General features: G+C 35.4%; 1 protein-coding gene across 1 annotated transcript; it reads right to left on the bottom strand.

Annotated features, from left to right (window-relative positions):
- Positions 1 to 205: 205 nt before the first annotated feature.
- c12h10orf88 (chromosome 12 C10orf88 homolog) lies at positions 206 to 19,475 on the bottom strand. Its single transcript, XM_056469835.1, has 6 exons — positions 19,034 to 19,475; positions 13,940 to 14,137; positions 12,257 to 12,329; positions 11,984 to 12,184; positions 7,543 to 7,856; positions 206 to 3,098 (listed from the first exon to the last, which is right to left on the bottom strand). The coding sequence occupies exons 1-6, from the start codon at positions 19,165 to 19,167 to the stop codon at positions 2,924 to 2,926; spliced, it is 1,095 nt and encodes a 364-aa protein (XP_056325810.1). The 5' UTR covers positions 19,168 to 19,475; the 3' UTR covers positions 206 to 2,923.
- Between the last annotated feature and the right edge of the window lie 22 nt (positions 19,476 to 19,497).

Below are 19,497 nucleotides of genomic sequence, written 5' to 3'. Positions count from 1 at the left end.
AAGTATGTAAATGTACATTTTTGGGTCAAAAGGGAAATTAGCTGTTTTGAGCTTGTGCCTTTAAATGCAAATGAACTGGTTTCTCCCTACTCAGTCGAACTTCTCCCTACCCATTCTTTGGTTATCTTGCTTCAGAAAAGGTAAAAAATGTTCGGATGTGAGGATAAAGACAGCAAAATGAACCAGGAAGTTTTACAATGGTTAATTGATACAGTTGTTGTGGAATTTATTTAGCTTTCCTGTAATGATGAATGAAACACACACAAATGCTGTTAAAACTTTCGTAAGCTCAAAAATTATTAATTATTATGAATTACATATCTCAAAAATTATAGTTCTAAATGCTATAAAAAATATAAAGCGTAACACTTACTGCTTTTGAAGTGCAGTTGGATCATAGAGAATGGAACAGATATTTGAATTCCAGGTTCTTTGCAAAACCTGTGTATATGGATCTGATAATACATGCCTGTTAATCAATATTTGTTCATTGGATCAAGATCATTGGGATTATGACATTAAGAAATTCAAAAACAGATACTTATTGCATTTATATCACTCCAATGTGACTGTACACACTATTCCTACACACATTTCTGTCCAAAAAGCTATAGATGCCCTTTAAATTCTGAGAGTACTTACAGGTTTAGAATGACAATAGAGTGATTAATGACTAATGTTCTATTCTTGGACAAACTATCCCTTGCGGTACATTTTTAAGCATATGAAAATATACATACAGCACAATTGGCAAAAAAAAAAAAAATCCATCAGCCAGACTAGTATGAGGATATGTACACGTGTTCACATGCCATCCATTTGCTTTCGGGCTCTATCATACAACCAGCGCAAGACAAGTTTGGCACGATATGTTGCTATTTTCAGACCAGCGCAACAGTAATTTTCACGTTTTTGTGCTACATTGTTTAAATAGCAAATCCATTTGCGTCACTTTATGGACTTATGGGTGTGTCAGTCTATAAAGGAGTTGTGTTAAGGCGCATTATTGTCATGTTGCTATTTTGAGAAAGTGGAATAGACTGCGCCATTGATCAAGTAAAACTGGTCTAAAGTCAAGATCGCATTAGTTATGCACCTATGCAGGTTCATACACTTAATACACACAGAATGTACATCAATACATAAATATCTTTACATACAAAAAATAAAGGATTAAAATGTTACAAAAAAATATCATTTAATAAATAGATATAAAAAACAGTACTTCCTGGAAATTAGAACTAAATTTAGAAATAGTTTTGAAACAAATTGTTGTGCTTAGCAAACGAAATTAAGCTAATGGATGTCTTCAGTGGAGTGAGTTTCCACCATTTCTTTATCCATGAAAGTAAATTAGTAAAGTAAAGAATAAAAGTAAAGAGAAAGTAAAGAGGCCAAATGGAGGACTGTTCTTTATCCTCACGCTGCAAATGGTATGTTTAACTGTTTTCTTGCTAGTGAAGTGTTTGATTTTACCACTTACAATGTCCATCATGTAAATAGCAAATGTGCCATGGCGCGTCGCAACTGACTCTTGAAGGAAATGTGAGATGAGACTCTGATTGGTTTATTGCACGTTATGCTCAAAAAAACACCCATAACTCATTAGGAGAATAAGCATAACCCTGTTAGATCATGCGCTTTAGCGCAAACTGTATTTTTCCATCCTTAAAATAGCAAAAGTGGATTCAGACACGCCCTTAATGCTTTTGCGCCATGCAGTTTAGACTTTGCACCTAGATCGTTAAAATCGAGCCCTTAATTTTCACATTGTCATACTTGTAGCTCACACATATACTTTTGAATACTTTTTTTGCCCAAATTACTTCATCCATAAGATAGAAATAATGTCTGGTCAATAAATTTATAGAAAACAAATGGTACAATAATAATAATAATAAACTACTTAAGATTGCAAAAACAATAGATGTCCACACTGATGCGTATTTAAGTGAGAAAAAGACATTGACAACTTAAATTGACAAAACTTTAAATGGATGAACCACAATAGCACACCTAGTGTCAGGTGCTTGCAAGTGCTATCAAATGCAGTATATTTTAAAAGGCTGTATGTTTGTTTCAAAATAAACTATACTTCACACATTAACATGGATTGTTTATCGTAAACAGTTTTTTGGTGCACTGGTTACCAAGTTAAATTCATGGTTATTAGGTTTAACTACAACAACAATGTTTTTTTGGTTGTTTTGTTAAAAAAAATGGATGGCATGAAAGTGTACTTTGATCAAATGAAAACATGACAAACTAACATAATAAAAGTGCAACTTTAAGTACTTAAGTATAAACAGCAGTTTAATGTTATTGTTCTTGTCCATAGTTCAACATATGAACATCATTTACACAAAGGTCATTTACAGTAACAAATACTCAATATTTGATAACGTCAGTGCAACTGTTTTTACATCACAACTTTTAAATCAGCTGTTAGTGTTACAGTTTATTTTGCAATTGCCAGAAAAAAATGGTTCTTTTAGCAGCATGAGTTGTATCTTTTGGATAAAATAATATATTACCTGTAATATCGACTGTTATTCAGAAGAGTTCCATGAGTAATTGTGATGTGTGACGATCAACTGATACCATTTTGTAGACTTAAGTCAGTCAACCGACATGACAAACTGTTAATTACCATGAAAAACCAGGTCAGTACAGTGTCTTAGAACTGAATCACTGAAAACAAGCAACTGTTTTTTTAAACTGTAAAGCATTTACATTTCCAGCAGGAGATTGCTGGCCAAAATTGTTAGAACCACTTTTATCATAAAGGTGTAAATGACGTGAACTCTTAGTTTTGACATGAACTTTTATTTACCTTTATAGAATAATCTGGTTGTCACTAATCTGGTTGCTCATGCTTGAGATCTTGCTAGAAGTGTTAGTTCTGTGTTTTACAGGATGGTGTTTACTGGTGTTGTTTATGTGACAGGGCCTGCTGAAGTGTGATCTCCAGTCTCTGCTGAAGAGCGTCCAGTCGCAGGTCCAGATGTTCCTTTAATCTTCTCTCCATCTCATCCATTCTTTTCTCCACAACCGTTTCCAGAATCTTCTCAAACCCTCCACAGCAGATATGACCCTCACTGTTATAACAAAACCATGAGAAACATTAAAAGGAAGGAAAGGCAATGCATTACAATGAAGGTTGTATGAACGAATCAAAAGATTGTGCTTATTAAATCTGGCCAAAGTGCTGGAAAAGTTTGAAAATGCATCTGGAAAGTGCTTCAAAATTGCTTAAATTTAACTTTGAAAAATGCATAAGAACCACTGAACTGTAATAAAGAACTGGATTGCACATGACGCCATAAAAAGCGAAGCCACCAAGCCGCCATATTGGTAAGCCCTACCGTGTTATTTTAATGAGAAAACATGGCCCAACAAGACACTCGCTTGGATTTGAAATCTTTATGTATCCTGTCCTGTTTACATAAATGTCCTAAATATTAAATTATTTATTTGGGATCAGGAAGCTTTTCTGGTATCAATAAAAAGCTTAGTATGGAGAAAAGAAACAAGTCGAATGAAAACAATGCATGTTTTTGGTTAACAGCCGGTGGCAGTAAAGAACTGTTTTATTTGCAACATCCATTTAAACAGCTGTTATCGGAGGTTAATATCATGGTCGGAATAGACAGCTTATGTGGTAACTTTTTGTACAGACACCGATCGTTCACTTGTAATACATGGATAGTTTTCTTTAGCAAATATACATAAAGATGTTGTACAGCAAAAAGTCCAATTAAGTTTTCATTTACAAAAGATTAAGCATGTGACTTAATCCCATCTCACTTAATAGAAATGTCATGTATGTGTACTTACAATATAGTCTTTACCTGATTTGCTTTATAGTGCATTGTTAAAATTAGGTGTTTGTTTGGCCAAGTAAGTTACATGGTTAAGTAAATTTATATGCCAGTACAATTTAAGCAACGCAATGGTAAATTAATGAATGCAATTGTATTTGGCTCTAAGACCTGTTTTAAAGAGGCATTGCTTCCATCTGTAACTGTCAGGCAGTTTTGCTATTGGAGTACATTATATATTACAGTATATTATTATTTTATTATCCTTTTTTTCAGCTGTTACTACACACTTCACAGGAAAAGAAAACATTTACACATAAATGACAAAATAAGCTTGAAGAGAACCTCAACAGATTTGCCTCATCCTTTACTAAGCTTTGTGTTAGACTTGTAACTGTACACCGGGTCATTACCCCATAGCGCAGACGTTGTAGCTCTCTGTCAGTAAGGCACAGTCGCGCAATCCAGTCATATTATATTGATCAGTGGTAAAAACCCAAAAACTAGTTGCTTGTAAAGCATTTGTTCACATTCTTTCATTTTCATGCAGCTACAAAAATATCTGACATTCTCACGCACATCAAAACAGAAAGTGTCAGACAATTAAAGTGAATGGGAATCTATTGCGTCTTCCTCAGCCATATAATATCACTCTAGAACAGACATTTAGTCAGTGTTCACTAATAATGTTCCTTAACAAAAAAGGTCTGATTCACACACTCAGTAATTCACACCACGTTTACTGGCATTTATATAACTGCTCTGTCACTAGTGGTTAGCATTGTCGCCCCACAGCAAGACAGTCGTTGGTTCGAGTCCTGGCTGGGTCAGTTGGCATTTCTGTGTGGAGTTTGCTTGTTCTCCCCGTGTTCGCGTAGGTTTCCTCCAGGTGCTCCAGTTTCCCCCACAGTCCAAACACGTGTGCTATAAGTGAATTGAATAAACTAAATTGTATGAGTGTGAATGTGAGTGTATAAGTGTTTCCCCAGACTGGGTTGCAGCTGGAGGGGTATCCGCTGTGAACGACATATGCTGGATAAGTTGGCAGTTCATTCTGCTGTGGCAACTTCTGATGAATAAAGGGACTAAGCCGAAGGAAAATGAATGAATAAATGAATGAATGAATGAATGAATGAATGAATCTGGGGGTAGGATACATAAATCATGCTATTTTTGAACTGAAGAGTTTTACCGGAGGAAATATTATCAAGGCAAACTTTTATACAGCTTCATAGTAAAGTTTTTATTGTTGTCCATTTTTAATTAGTTTTTATTTCCATACTATTTTTTAAACTTGCTGTAAGTTTGAGTTTAGTTTTAGTTCATTTCATTAATGGTTTTGTTCATTTGAGTTTAGTTTTTATTTTGTAAACACATTTCTGTCTGTTTTTAGATTCAGTTTGTAGTAGTTCTAGTTTAGCAGAACCTGACCAGTGTTGATGAAAGCAAAGTTTAGTATTTGCACAATTTACATTAACTCTTGTGCAAAACACTTAGTAATAAAAACTAAATAATTGTTTGAACACTGAATCCAAAACCATACAAATGCAACGTAAAAAAAAATAAGTAAAAATGATAATATTAAATTTCATAAAATTCATATTAAAGATCAAAAATAGGCCTAGTTTACATTTCTTTTTCTTAAAAGGGTAAAATAGGTGCCCTTTATTTAATAAACTTCCATTCGAACTACAGGGTCCGTACAGGTGCTGGAAATTCTTGAAAATGCTTGAATTTTTAAATTTTGAAGAATTTAGATAAGTGCTTAGTTTTTAGAGAGATTGCTTCAAAAATTCAAGCGTGTAACTTTCATAATAATTTATGTTACTAAATAGGTAAGAATAATTTTGCTATTTCAATTTAACAATTATTTTTACTTTGTATTACTGTCAATTACCCTCCTAAATCTATGTTATGGCAAACATTGCATCTCATATTTTCCCTAGTATAATATATTATAAAATACTATAAAAATTAGCATATAATATAATGTGAAGCATGTTTATGTATGCAAATATATTATCATAAATAGAATTCAGATTATGAATAGAGTTAAACCAAGCGGCAACCTCCCGCTCTCCCTCGTGAAGCAAATACGGAAGTAACTGAAACTGCTATTCATCGAATTTCCACTAGTCCTGGCTCCATAATAGAGCAGATTTCTATTGACCCCACTGTACTTTACAGCATTAAAAAAGGTGTTTATAGCCTGGTACAAAGAACGATTTTGGTTCATATTGCTAATATTACCCTTCATGACAACTGTAAAAAGGGTAACGCACCGGAAGCACCGCAAATCAGCGGCGCCCACGGCTCAGGACACTGTTCATATTTATGCCGCGCCACAGAGCGCCATCTGATTAGTTTCATTTTAAATACCATGCGAATATGCACGTCTGGTGTGCGATACTTTCAACTGTCATGTTGGTCGCCGTTACTTCACCTCGGATGATTCCGGCTGATTAGCCTCTGAACTCGGCATATACATCGTAATTTTGTTTTGTCTTATGTTGCTTTACAGTCAGTTGCTTATTGGAATTATTTCTTACAATTATCAGATGATATGTCATGCTGTGTGCACTTAATTGTGCTCACAAACCATTCCCATGTTATGTAAAATTACATAATTATACACCATATCTATAAATGTATTTATTTTATTTAAGATAATTTATCATTTATATTTTCTTTAGAACTTGAATGCACTCCAAAATCTGAAAGATTGATTAGCTGTAGGCTCTAGAACAGTCGTCTGAAATGTTGTCATACAGTGTTATGCCTGTATTTCATAAATAGCCTTGTATTTACTAACACAGATTATATTTGAACTGTTCCGAAGTAATTAACATTTTCCTCCAGTAGAAAAGCACAAAAAATGTTTAGTTGCTTTAACTAACTGCACTTTATTGTAATGGTATAGAACCAAGCACATGTGGTCAGAACACAAACGAGTCGCAGGTAATTAAGTATTAAGTGTTTCTCCCAAAGAAAACCTGTCTAAGCAAAATGCTAGCAGGCGTTTGTAGCTCCGCTCAAGCTCCACCTCTTTTCCCTTATTTGGTTACCCCCGGTTGGAGCGATGACTTGCGAACAAAATGGCACCGGTTGGCCACGCCCACTTGTAGCTTCAATTGCGCCCTTCAGAAACCTATGGGTGACGTCACGAATACTTCATCCATATCTTTTAGTCTAAGAGTTAAACATGCATAGTAAACATTTTACATTTGCCAAATACAGATTTTATTTTGTCTGTAAAAGCGCCATCTACAGGTCAGATTTTCCACCACACAATGACAACGTATTAATTCTGAAAACGATTATTCTTTTTGCTTAGGTTTTCTGTATGTTAGGTTTTCAGTCACTGTTGTTAGTTCAGTTACTTTTAGTTTTTCATTTATAGTGAACTTTAAAATTTTATTTCAGAAAATATGTTTTGACCAACAGTTTTAGTCTTAAACTAACCTTGCTTCATAGCCATATAGTAAACAACTCACAGACTTTTTACTGTATAAAAACAGCACTTTAGTTTTAAAAAACAACTTTTTCTGGGTTAGATATTAATATACAAGAATAATAAAAACCTCATGTGTTTATCAGCACTTTTCATCATATTAACAGCACTCACACTGTTGTCATTATGAGCCAGTTACCACAACTACACATCAAAAACCATAGTCAGTGAACTTCTGTTTACTCAAAACCACACATGACTCACACTTACCGCTCTCCATTCTTCTTCCTCTCTGGAGATGTGGCTTCCTCCAGACGGAGCTGTGTGACCTGACCGCATACGCTTTGCAGCATTGGAAGCAGGTCTGGGCTGACTGCGCCTGATTCAGAGTTTAGCAGGGCAGACATGGCAGTGGGTATCTGGTTCTGGTTGCAGGCAGATAGAAGCTGCTCGAGGCCAGAGAGTGGATTTGGGCCTGACTCCGCCCCTTCAGCACTGGAAGCCCCGCCTCCTCTTGACAGACAGCTCAAAGCCCCTCCTCCCATGAGCAGGGGAATGAAACCATTCAGCATGTCTGATTTATTCTGTACACGATAGACAAAGAGTGATTGTTCAGTTGTGATAAAGCTGCGTGCTGGCTTTTTTTTCATACAAAAGAAGCTTGTCCAAAAACTTGGCAGGGAGTAAAAGAAAAGATATAATAAAAAATAATAAATTTAACAAACTCTATACTATTAAGAGATCTTGTGACATTAAATTAATGTTTAATAGATGTTAGTCCTAAGAATATCTATAAGCTAGTGTGCTCCAAAAACAGTGACAAAAATTTGCATTAAGAAGACATAAACATTCAAAACTTCTGCCTAAATGAATCACCTCATACTTCAATTTCTCATCAAGTCTTCACTCTCTCATCAAGACCAATCTTGACCAATGTCCCACCCCCTACAAAACGCTTTTCATTTGATTTGCTTGAGTTCAACCACTCTCACTGGCAGAGCTGTGATAAAAACTAAATGTTATTGCCCTTTTTTAAGGGGAGGGGCAACTATAGGTCCCGCCCTGTCTTCATGTTTCAGTTGATTTAATGTCAAACATCAAATAAAAGAAATGCACATTTCAAAGCACTTCAAGAGACCTTCAAGCTCACTAAGACTGCATTGATTTAAATACAGTGAAACAGAAAAATTGTGATATATTACAATTTAAACTATTTTAATATACCATAACAATCTATGTGAGGGTAAAAAAATTATTTTCATGATTCACACGATACCTCAGAAATTATTTCAGGGTTTCTGCAGGTTTCACCAAGTCAAATTTAAGACTTTTTAAGACCATTATGAATTATGTGGAAAATAGTACTGTAAAATACAAGCCTACACCAAAAACATAGGGTATTGCTATTTTGGTGAAAACTTACATGTAAAAAAGGCAGTAAAACTTGCATGCTCATATCTTTTTATTTTTTTTATTTTACCAATGCTGTTTTACTGCCTTTTTGTGGAAAACATGAAACATCTTTTTAGGATTATTAAATTAACAGGAAGCTGAAAAGAATAAAAGAAACGTATTCTAAAAGAAACTTAATTTATTTCTGAAGCATCATGTAACAATGAAGACTGGACTAATGACTGCAAAAAAATCATATCTGCAGTTTAGCATATTAGCAGTTTACATAAAACTATTATTTACAATAGAAATAATATTTCACAATAATATTGTTTAGTTTGTACAAATAATTTTAGTCTCAGTGAAGACTTTTTAAAAAAAAAAAAACATTTACAACTTGTGTGAACAGAACAGTTTTTGATATCTATCAATCTATCTATCTATCTATCTATCTATCTATCTATCTATCTATCTATCTATCTATCTATCTATCTATCTATCTATCTATAGGTATCTATCTATCTATCATTGATGATGTGTGAAATTCAGATGGAGGGCAGGAAGTGATTTTTTCTACACAGGAATCGCTATCAGAACATTACAATGTTTCTGTTTTATGTTATTTGTAATTGTTTAAATTGACCAAAATAAGAAATGTCGAACAGCTTTTATAGACTTCCAAAAGTTTTTGCTCATAAAGGGGAGAAAATTTAAGAAACTGGTAGAAAATGGAAGAAATACGGCATGTAATAAACATTTATTCAATACATTCATGTGTACAAACTTTTTTTTTGCTATTATTCATTTGACAACACCAATAAAGATTATATACAGGCCTAGCTATGTGTATAAATATGTTAGTGTGTTATATAAAAATCAGATACAAACACCAACACACTTATACAAAATCCAGGAGAATATAAATAACTTACCCTGCCATGTAATCGCTGCAATGAAATCTCTGTCTTGTTTTGCAATAATCTATGTCTTTTCGGCAGAATAAACAACCATAGCCTTAACATCAAAATGTGCAGCAGCATTAAATGTTTGTTGATGGTAAGTTCATCAATAGAAAAAGACATGCAAGCGACAAAACTAGATGGTTATTATAAAACAAATAAATAAATAATAATGTAGACTATGCTTCCACGTTTTTGTATGCTTTTATTTGTTATTTCGTGATGTCTGGAAGATATATGCATGGGAAAAACTTTTAATTTAAAAATTTAAAAATTTAAAAATTTTTAATAAACATGTTTCTGGACCACATAGTAAAGTGTATAATGTGAACAACTCTTCGTTAATGAATGCTACAGAATACTGTATTATAGTAAACTGATAAACTGTAATAAATACTGTAATGTTAGTGTAAACTGTGGTGCATTGTGATTATAGCGTAGAAAACTGAAGCCTAGTGAACGATTTGTTTATAACTACAGTTTTGTCGTACCGCAGCAACAATATAATTATTACAACAGTTTAATTCAAATAATTATCTATAGTATGCTTCCAAACACTATAGTATTTACTATAGTATTTTTTCAGGTAATGTAATAGTTTATACAGTATATATGATATATAGTGGCGCGAGCAGCCAAAAACATTTGGATATGTTTGTAGAAAAGGCCTTTTGTACAATGCACTGATATCGTCAATAGGAATGCAATGATTAGCCGACTATTAACTCAACACCACATTTCTGTTGCAGGAAAAAAGCTGCTGCAACTAAACAAAGGTATGCCAATATGCATGAACATAGGATTAACTACAGCAGCAAGCTGTTTTTTTTTACTTTTTCATTTATTTTTAAGTCCAAAGAGAGAAATGGACTATTGTTTATTTTTTATTAATATTTTGTGCTGTATTTGGTTACTGAGCAGCAATAAACAACACTTTAAAATATAAGCAGTTTTCTTGTTATTTTCTAAACTAGTAGTGTTTAAAATTTAATAAATGCATAATAATTGTGATACCTGTGAAACCATGATTATTCTTCAAACTATATAATTGTACAACCAAAATCTATAACCGTTGCATCCCTAACTGTAACGCAGTTTAAAACATAACATATAAATGTGTCTGAAAGTAGAAGAAGCCTACTTAAGCAATACAATGATTTTGTCCCTCGAAATACAAAATTTGGATATGCTTGTAAAAAAAGCCACATTGTACAATGCATTGACGTTATGTAGTTTCAAAATACAACATATTAACGTTTTAATGTACAAAAAGTCAACGTGGGTGTCTTTATGAGCACAAATACAGCATATGGGCACTTATATGCTATTGTGTCATCACTTACCGTTGAAGTCATAATTATTAGCCCCCCTAATATATATTTCCCAAAGGATGTTTAATAGAACAAGGTAATTTTCACAGTATGTCTGATAATGTTTTTTCATCTGGAGAAAGTCTTATTTGTTTTATTTTGGCTAGAATGAAAGGAGTTTTTAATTTTTTAAGAACCATTTTAAGTTAAATACTATTAGCCCCTTTAAGCTATATTTTTTCAGTAATCTACAGAACAAACCATAGCTATACAATAACTTGCCTAATCACCCTAACCTGCCTAGTTAACCTAGTTAAGTCTTTAAATGTCACTTTTAGCTGTATAGAAGTATTTTGAAAAATACCTAGTAAAATATTATTTACTGTCATCATGGCAAAGATAAAATAAATCAGTTTTTAGAAATGAGTTATTAAAACTATAATGTTTAGAAATGTGTTGAAAAAATCTTCTCTCTAATAAACTGAAATTGGGGAAAAAATAAACAAGGGGGCTAATAATTCAGACTTCAACTGTATATTGCAAGTCATATCTCTCCGGCCCCTCGTCTGGGATGCTCTTCATGAACTGGCCCCCATGACAAACTATATGAATAGCCCTGCTATAGGTCATTGTGTTAAAGAGATTCTGTAGAACTTTTTTGTTAGTATAAAAGCAGCTGTACTTAGTATAAAGATGCCAAGCTTTTATTGTCAGATTTAAACCAATTTTGTCCAAATGATATAAAAGGTGTCACTTAAAAAGTGTTTTATAAACTCATCTATTTTAACAGGAGGGTAGCTTTAGATAGATATCAACCCATCCATCATCATCCTAAATTACTTCAATTTGTTACACCTAAAAGAATTGTATTCTACTTTTTCAACTAAAATTACTGCTGAAAACAGTAATATAAAAAAAAACTTATACTATTTATTATTTAATTTAAAATCATTTTATTATTATTCCTCTATAAATACTGTATAATATCAATTCTATTAAATCTGCTCAGAGCAGTAGTGATTATGCTGTAATAAGAGACTGAGACCAGACCTTTTGTTGGCACTGCACCAGCTCCAAGAGATTTTGTGCTCCCGGTGAAAGGGTTGTGCCCATCTCCTCCATCATGGCCTGCACCTCCTTAAGGTCAATGCCTGGGTCTACTTTCGGCCCACCTTGTCTGTCCTTCAGCATCTCCAGTCCCACACAAACATGAGCGACAGTCACAGAGGAGCGGCCACCGAGAGACAGCAGCTGTACAGACACACCACAGATCAGTTTGCATGCCTGCGATGAAAGTGTGAATTTAATTCTCGCATTTCTTACCTTCACCTCACAGGACACAGCAGGGCTTTCCAGAATCAGATTATTCCTGTAAAAATGCCTCTCTTCTTCAGAACTGCCACAAAACAGAGCAAACCATCAGGGTTATCACATTTAACTTAAAAGAAAAATGAATTAATGAATTAGAAAATAATTAGTTACATCTTTTTGTTTAACAAAAACTATATACAGTTGAATTTACCACAGGTAAACTCCAATTAAGCGGCTAAAACATCTCAAGAATGATCAGTGGAAACAGAATGTACCTGAGCTCAATTTAGAGCTTCACGGCAAAGGCTGTGAATACTTATGTACATGTGATTTTTCAGGTTTTTTATTTTTAATAAATTTGCAACAATTTCAAAAAATCTTTTTTCACATTGTCATTATGGGGTATTGTTTGTAGAATGTTGAGGAAACAAAACTAATTTAATCCAATTTAGAATAAAGCTGTGGTCACACTAGAGTTTGAGCTTGCGAAATTCTGTCGTACGGCGCTGCGAAAAGGGGCGGGATTGAACAAAATGATTAGACATAAAAAAACGAGCGATTGCTCCATGTTTTAAATTTCTGTCCAGAGAGGTCATGTTTTGATCCTCAATTGGTCTCACGCAGTCAAGTTATGCCATTTCTCAGGTCATAGTTCACCAAGCTTGAACTTTCCAATGCAGCGAACTGCAAAACTTGCCGCATGACCTTGCATTTCCGGTCTGACACATTCACATGCGTATGAATGGAGATCTATGGTAAAAAAGTGCACTGTGACCGCAGCTTAGGCTGTAACATTATAAAAAAAATGGAGAAAGTGAAGCGCTATGAATACTTTCCGGATGCACTGTAAATGTCTTCAATGCCTTGGTGAATAAATTTAAGTGTGGTCTCATCTTAAACAAGACAGATGGCAGAATATAGCAGAATGTTGGAAAATAATAAAGGTTATGTGCCTGTATTGTTTATGGAAATATCAAATGAATAATTTCATATTGTAATATATTACATACAATTTATATTTTATGTTTTGAAAAATGCTGCTGGATGTTGCAAAGTGACATTTTCTTATTATTTTATTTTCCGATTTATTTATTGTCATGAACACACTTGTTTGTAGAGCAAGTAGTTTAACCGTTTATTATTTCTATTCATTTCTCTCATAGCCAATTGAATCAGAAGTTTTAAAACAATCGCAAAAACGAGCGCACTTCCCCATTGCAGAATAAAGTCAATAAGGGCGCCCCAGTTTTGTGTGTATGTTTTGAGAAATATGAACAATTATGTTTTTGATAATATTTGTAAGCGATTCATTAAATTGTAAACTAGAATGGGCTGTCTGGTGGTGTTTGATTTGAATTTAGCCTTTAAAAAAACATTTTTTAAAAATGCATGTGGATTGCTGTAGCAAAGTTGATAATTGTCCTTTTCGCAAATTAATAAAGATCTGTTGCTCAGTAATAACTATCAGAAACCAGTCAACAGATATGGAAACTAGACATTTTAAAGCTTTCAAATCATCTATAGTTTTTTGATGATTGCTTAAAGTTTACACTACAATGTTATGTTATATATATATATATACACAGCATATGTAACATAGATCTTTTCAACAATATATAGTTTGTCATGAAAAGATTAGGATTTAATTCATTTAGTTTAGTGAACTTAAACATATGCATATATCCATATATATACCCATTAGTGTGTAATATTTGAACTTCTTCTCCACGGCAGGTGCCACAGTATTCTCCAGACAGTGAGTACACTTCAATAGTGCGGGCTTCACTGACCACCTGAAGACTGCTGATTGCGGACACGGAGCTGGGTGAACACTGAAGCGTGACGACACACGGCAAGTCCTCTTCTGCTCTCTCCAAACAGACAGCTTCACTCCTAGGAGAAATTATGTGCAAATACAGTCACAAAAACAGTTAATAGGGGAAGCCGTGGCCTAATGATTAGAGTTATACTTGTGATTGAAAGGTCACTTGAGCAAGGTACATAACCACCAACTTGTCTGGGTGTGTGTTTATGGCTGGGATGGGCAAACTCGATCCTGGAGGGCCGGTGTCCTGCATAGTTTTGCTTCAACCCTAATCAAACACACCTGCCTGTAGCTTTCTAGTGATCTTGAAGTCACTGATTAGATTGTTCCAGTATGTCTTTATTAGTGTTGGAGGAAAACTCTGTAGGGACACTAGCCCTCAAGGATCAAGTTCGCTCATCCTTACTTTATGGTGTGTGTGTTCACTGCACATGAATGGGTTAAAGCACAGGTGTCAATCTCAGTTTCTGGAGGGCCCCAGCTCTGCACAGTTTAGTTCCAACCCTAATTAAACACACCTGATCCAACTAATTGAGTGTTTTAGGCTCATTTGAAACCTACAGGTAAAGCTGCGGTCATACTGGGCTTTTGTCCCCAGACTTCCATTCATACGCACATGAATGTGTCAGACGCAGATGGAAACGCAAGGTCATGCGTCAAGTTTCGCAGGTTACTGCGGTGCAAAGTTCAAGCTTGGTGAACTCTTGACCTGCGAAATTGCATCACTTGACTGTGTGAGGCCAATCGAGGATCAAAACGTGCGAAATTCTGTAGTGTGGCGCTCCGAAAAGGGGTGGGATAAAACTAGATGATTCGACATTTTAAAAAAGCGAGAGAGTGGTCCACGTTTTAAAGGGCACCTATGGTGAAAAATCTACTTTTCAAGCTGTTTGGACAGAAATGTGTGTAAGTATAGTGTATAAACTGTCATATTGGGGTGAAATAAACACACCCACTCCTTTTTTTTTCAAATTTAACAACATAAAAACGGTGGACCAATTGGAGCTGTTTTCAGATCGACCGCAACTTTATGTAGGAGTGCGGTCCCCCCGCCCACCAATATTGATTGACAGCTGCACGTATTAACATGTCCGGTAGTCACGTGTATAATCATATCAAAAAGAGAGGATGAGCGCAAAGCAGCCAGGAATAAAAGGTGTGTTCAGTTCGCTAGGATCATCAATCATTATCAAACGTGATCAAGAGTGAGTTTTACAAGTTTAAAATGTTTTAGAACAGTGCAAGTGTGTAATGAATTACAGCGATTCACTTCAGATGCGCTTAATCAGCACACCCGCGTGTCAGAACAATTATAAAGGTAGACGCTTCAATCGCGGTTTGTGGACGTTAAATCAGGTTTATTTTGTACATTATTATAAGAGATATCCATACAGCAGTGGAGATTACCAGTATCATGTCACATATGCGTGCAAAACGAGAGCAAAGCTTAACGCGCTCTCTCTCTCTCTCTCTCTCTCTCTCTCTCTCTGTGTCTGCGTGTCTGAGCTATGTGTGTTTGTGTGTATGTCTGCGCTACGTTTGTGTGTGTGTGTGTGTGTATGTGTCTGCGCTATGTGTTTGTGTCCTTGCTGTGTGTGTGCGTGAACTTTGTAATGACATTGTGTGTGACTCTTTGTTGCAAATCCACAAAAAAATTGCATCAAATACTGATTGTTAAAGTTCTTACTTTAGTATTTCTCACACACGTTATGTGAGATCTGATTCCAGAGGCAGCCGAGGGCGGCAATTGCTGACAGGCACGTGGGAACGATGGGCGGGGAAGACTAGCCTTAAAGGGCCAGTACAAAAAACAGCAAAAACTTTTTTACAGCTATAATATAGACACTTCAAACAGCTATAACAAATAATCTGATGAGTGTTTTGAGCTGAAACTTTACAGACACATTCTGGGAACACAAAAGACTTATATTAAATATGAAAAAAGGGGTAACCTATGTGCCCTTTAAATTTCTGTCCAGAGAGGTCATGTCATGATCTTTGATTAGTCTCACGCAATCATGCATATTTGCAGGTCAGAGTTCACCAAGCTTGAACTTTCCAGCGCAGCGAATTGCGAAACTTTTTGCTTGAGCTTGTGTTTCTGGTCTGTGTGCGTGCATATGAATGGAAGTCTATGGGGAGAAAAGTGCAGTGTGACCGCAGATGAAGCAGAGTTGGAACTAAACTGTGAAGGGCTGCGGCCCTCTAGGAACTGAGTTTGACACCTCTGGGTTAAAGGCAGACCCCAAATTCCACGTGACGACTTTTTTTCATACTCCAATTGATTATTTATTTATTTACCTACTTATTTATTTGCTTGCTTTTCCTAGTATTAAAAGTTTTCAAATTTTAAAAAGTGGCTTTAAGAAGTAGTTCGCCAAAAGATGAAAGTTAGGCCATTATGTCCTCAACCTCCACTTGTTCCAAACTTCCTCGAGTTTCTTTCTTCTGTTGAAGAATATATCCTCCTATATATGTTAAAGGATAGTTCCCACAAAAATAAAAATGTACTCACCCTAAAGGGATTTCAATCGTTTATGATGTTCTTTTTTCTGTTGAACACAAAAGAAGATATTTTAAAGAAAGCTAATTCTGTGCTATGGAAGTTAATGGTTATAGGTTTTCAGCTTTCTTTAAAATATATGCTTCTGTGTACAACAGAAAATGAAACTTGTGAATGTTTGGAACTGCCTGAGGGTGAGTTGATAGCAAGTGCATATCATTTTTGGGTGAACTGTGACATTAATGGCTTCAAAAGAATTTCAAACCTTTTTCAAAATTAGCTATCCTCTACTCTGTCCATATTGTTCTGTGTTCAACAGAATAAAGAAATGCTTAAAGGTTTGAAACCACTTGAGGCTTATGCCTGTTTCACACCACAAGTGCAAGCTGTGCATAAGCAGCGCAGTGCGCACTGCTATGGAGAGCAGAAGCAGTGCACAGGCGTTTGCCTTTCACACTGAAGTCCTGCGTCTGCAGCGCAAAGCTCAGCGGGAGCTGCTGCACAGATCAATCAATCTCTGTCTATTCTATCTAGTTACTTATCGATATATAAATACAGTTTTTTTTAAACTTTTCATCTGCACCAAGGCCTGCAGCAACTTCCTACTATGCTGTTCCCTCACCTACAAGTCTTTATTTTACAAATTATATAGGTCCTAAAAGAACTGTATGCTTCTTAAAGAGGAGTGTCATTCATGGCTGGTGCACTCAGAAGACAATCGCCTGTGGTATCATATCATTTGGTTTTGATTTTCAGCATGATGTAGGTCTAGTTATAATAATATTTATACAATATAGGTATAATGATCAAACTAGTGTGCAACTTACTAAGCAAAACTAATACTAAAGTTGTTTCACATTTGGTTTTGTAGTTCAGGCCTAAATAAATATTTGTTGCCGTTTTTAATCATTTAAGTTTATTTGATTGACTCTACATACATACACATATATATATACATATAAAATTGCTACTTTTTACTGTCATTCAACGTGTTTTTGGTCAATGCACTGTCACTTTAATTGCTAAAAATAGACCCAGCGCTGAAACTATCATGGCACTGCAGCTTCAGCGACGCTCACGCCTCTCGCTGACGGGCTGCTTCTGCGTGTGGTATGAAAGCTCTCATCAGTTAACATAGATGCCGAAAAAAACACGCTCTGCTCACGGTGTGAAACAGGCTTTAGACAATTTTCATTTTAGGAACTAACCCTTTAATTTTAAGTATGTTTTAGGAATAACGTATTAATGGTTAGTGAATTATTAATGAATGCGTTTTGGATTTAAAGTGGACCTATTGTGCAAAAAAAATTTAATAAAATTAAGAGGTTTAAGCACAGTTGATTGAATGTGGCCACCCTCTAATAATAAAATTTAATTCATTCCAATTTTTAGAAATAACACTTTAACTGACATTTTCCCTTTGTACATCATTGGAGTGGGAAAGCCCCGCCCATTAGTAATGACCTCTCCCTCATTAGCATAGACAGCCCTGAGTGAGAAGCAGCCGTCCGCTGTTAAAGTTTTGAATCTGCTGCTATGATGACACATAGGCCGTTTCTCAATTCCAAGAACGCAGAGAACAGATGTTCTTGTGGAGACCGGTCTTGCCAGGTTACCTCGGAAGAACGAACTCGGGAGACCGCAAGAACAGAGAATGCATCCTGAACGCATGAGAAATTAGATGCTGCGTTCTTCCCTGGTTTTTCATGATGTTCATATGACCTTCACGTGTTTTCAGCAAGAAATTATTTAAACGTTACAGCATTCATATAACGAATTATTGCTTCCTCCTTTTCACAATATATGCATAAAGACCTTACAAATATACGTTGCACAATACAAATAAAACAGATTTTAATACAAATTCCAGCAAATAAACACCCTTAAAGTGTAGCCTTAATTTAGAGTCGCATATTGTTTACTTTCACCATCTCATTTAGGGAAACTCCTGAGACAAATAATTTATATCTCTGAACTTTAATAACAAATCTATATAAATTGATGCACTTCCCACCTCCTTTATTCAGTCGCAATGACTTCTGGGGCTTCTAGAGAGAGTTTGGTGCATCCTGGATACCAAGAACGCATCTGGGAACTTTCATGCATCCTCCGTTCTTGCGGTCTTTAGTTTAGGAACTGAACTTTGGCAGTTGATGATGACGTTACACGAGAACACAAGATCGCTGAAGAACGCATATTGAGAAACCCTATTTTGAAAAGAGGGCTGGGAGCACAAGTTGATTTGAATTTAAAGCAACAGTCACCAAAACCGCACATTTTGGACCAAAGTCTAAAAGGGGAAGTTTCAAAGATCTATTAAAAAAATCGTCAGGTATTTTGAGCTGAAACATCACATGCACACTCTAGGGACATCAGAGTCTTGTTTTACATATTGTAAAAATGGACATAAAAGGTCCTCTTTAAAAGTACAACTATCTAATCACTATTTTTACAGATTCACCTGTCGTGTTGAAACCCGTGTGTGTCGTTCAGCCTGTTGTCTTGTGTCGTGCTGAGAACATCGGAGAGTTGCTTCTGTGATGAACACGGCCAAGAACTGTTTGCAGACACCAGACCATCTTTACTCGATAACATCCTGATAAATGCTTCTTATTACCCCGCCAACACCATTCACACAGCATCCGATGTTTCAAACCGTATTCCCCAAAACAGCCAAGACCACTACGATTACATACTGCACACTAAAATAAATAATTTCTTTTACAGTACGTTCCTTCAATTATGTGCAGAGTGCTAGATTAAAGTATATTAACTAATCAAGTTCGAAACAAAAAACACTTCATTATCGCACGGTTTTCACAATTTTTTGTTTAATAAAAGCAATAAAAAACAAACCGCGCTCTAACATTCACGACATTACATTCTAAACAGCGACGGCAGCCGCTGCAGGACCCAACACAGGCG

Source organism: Danio aesculapii, chromosome 12 (assembly GCF_903798145.1).
Source record: "Danio aesculapii chromosome 12, fDanAes4.1, whole genome shotgun sequence".
In the NCBI taxonomy this organism is placed as follows: Eukaryota; Metazoa; Chordata; class Actinopteri; order Cypriniformes; family Danionidae; genus Danio; species Danio aesculapii.
The sequence above is the reverse complement of the archived record's forward strand: the minus strand, read 5'-3'. Positions and strand labels throughout refer to the sequence as shown.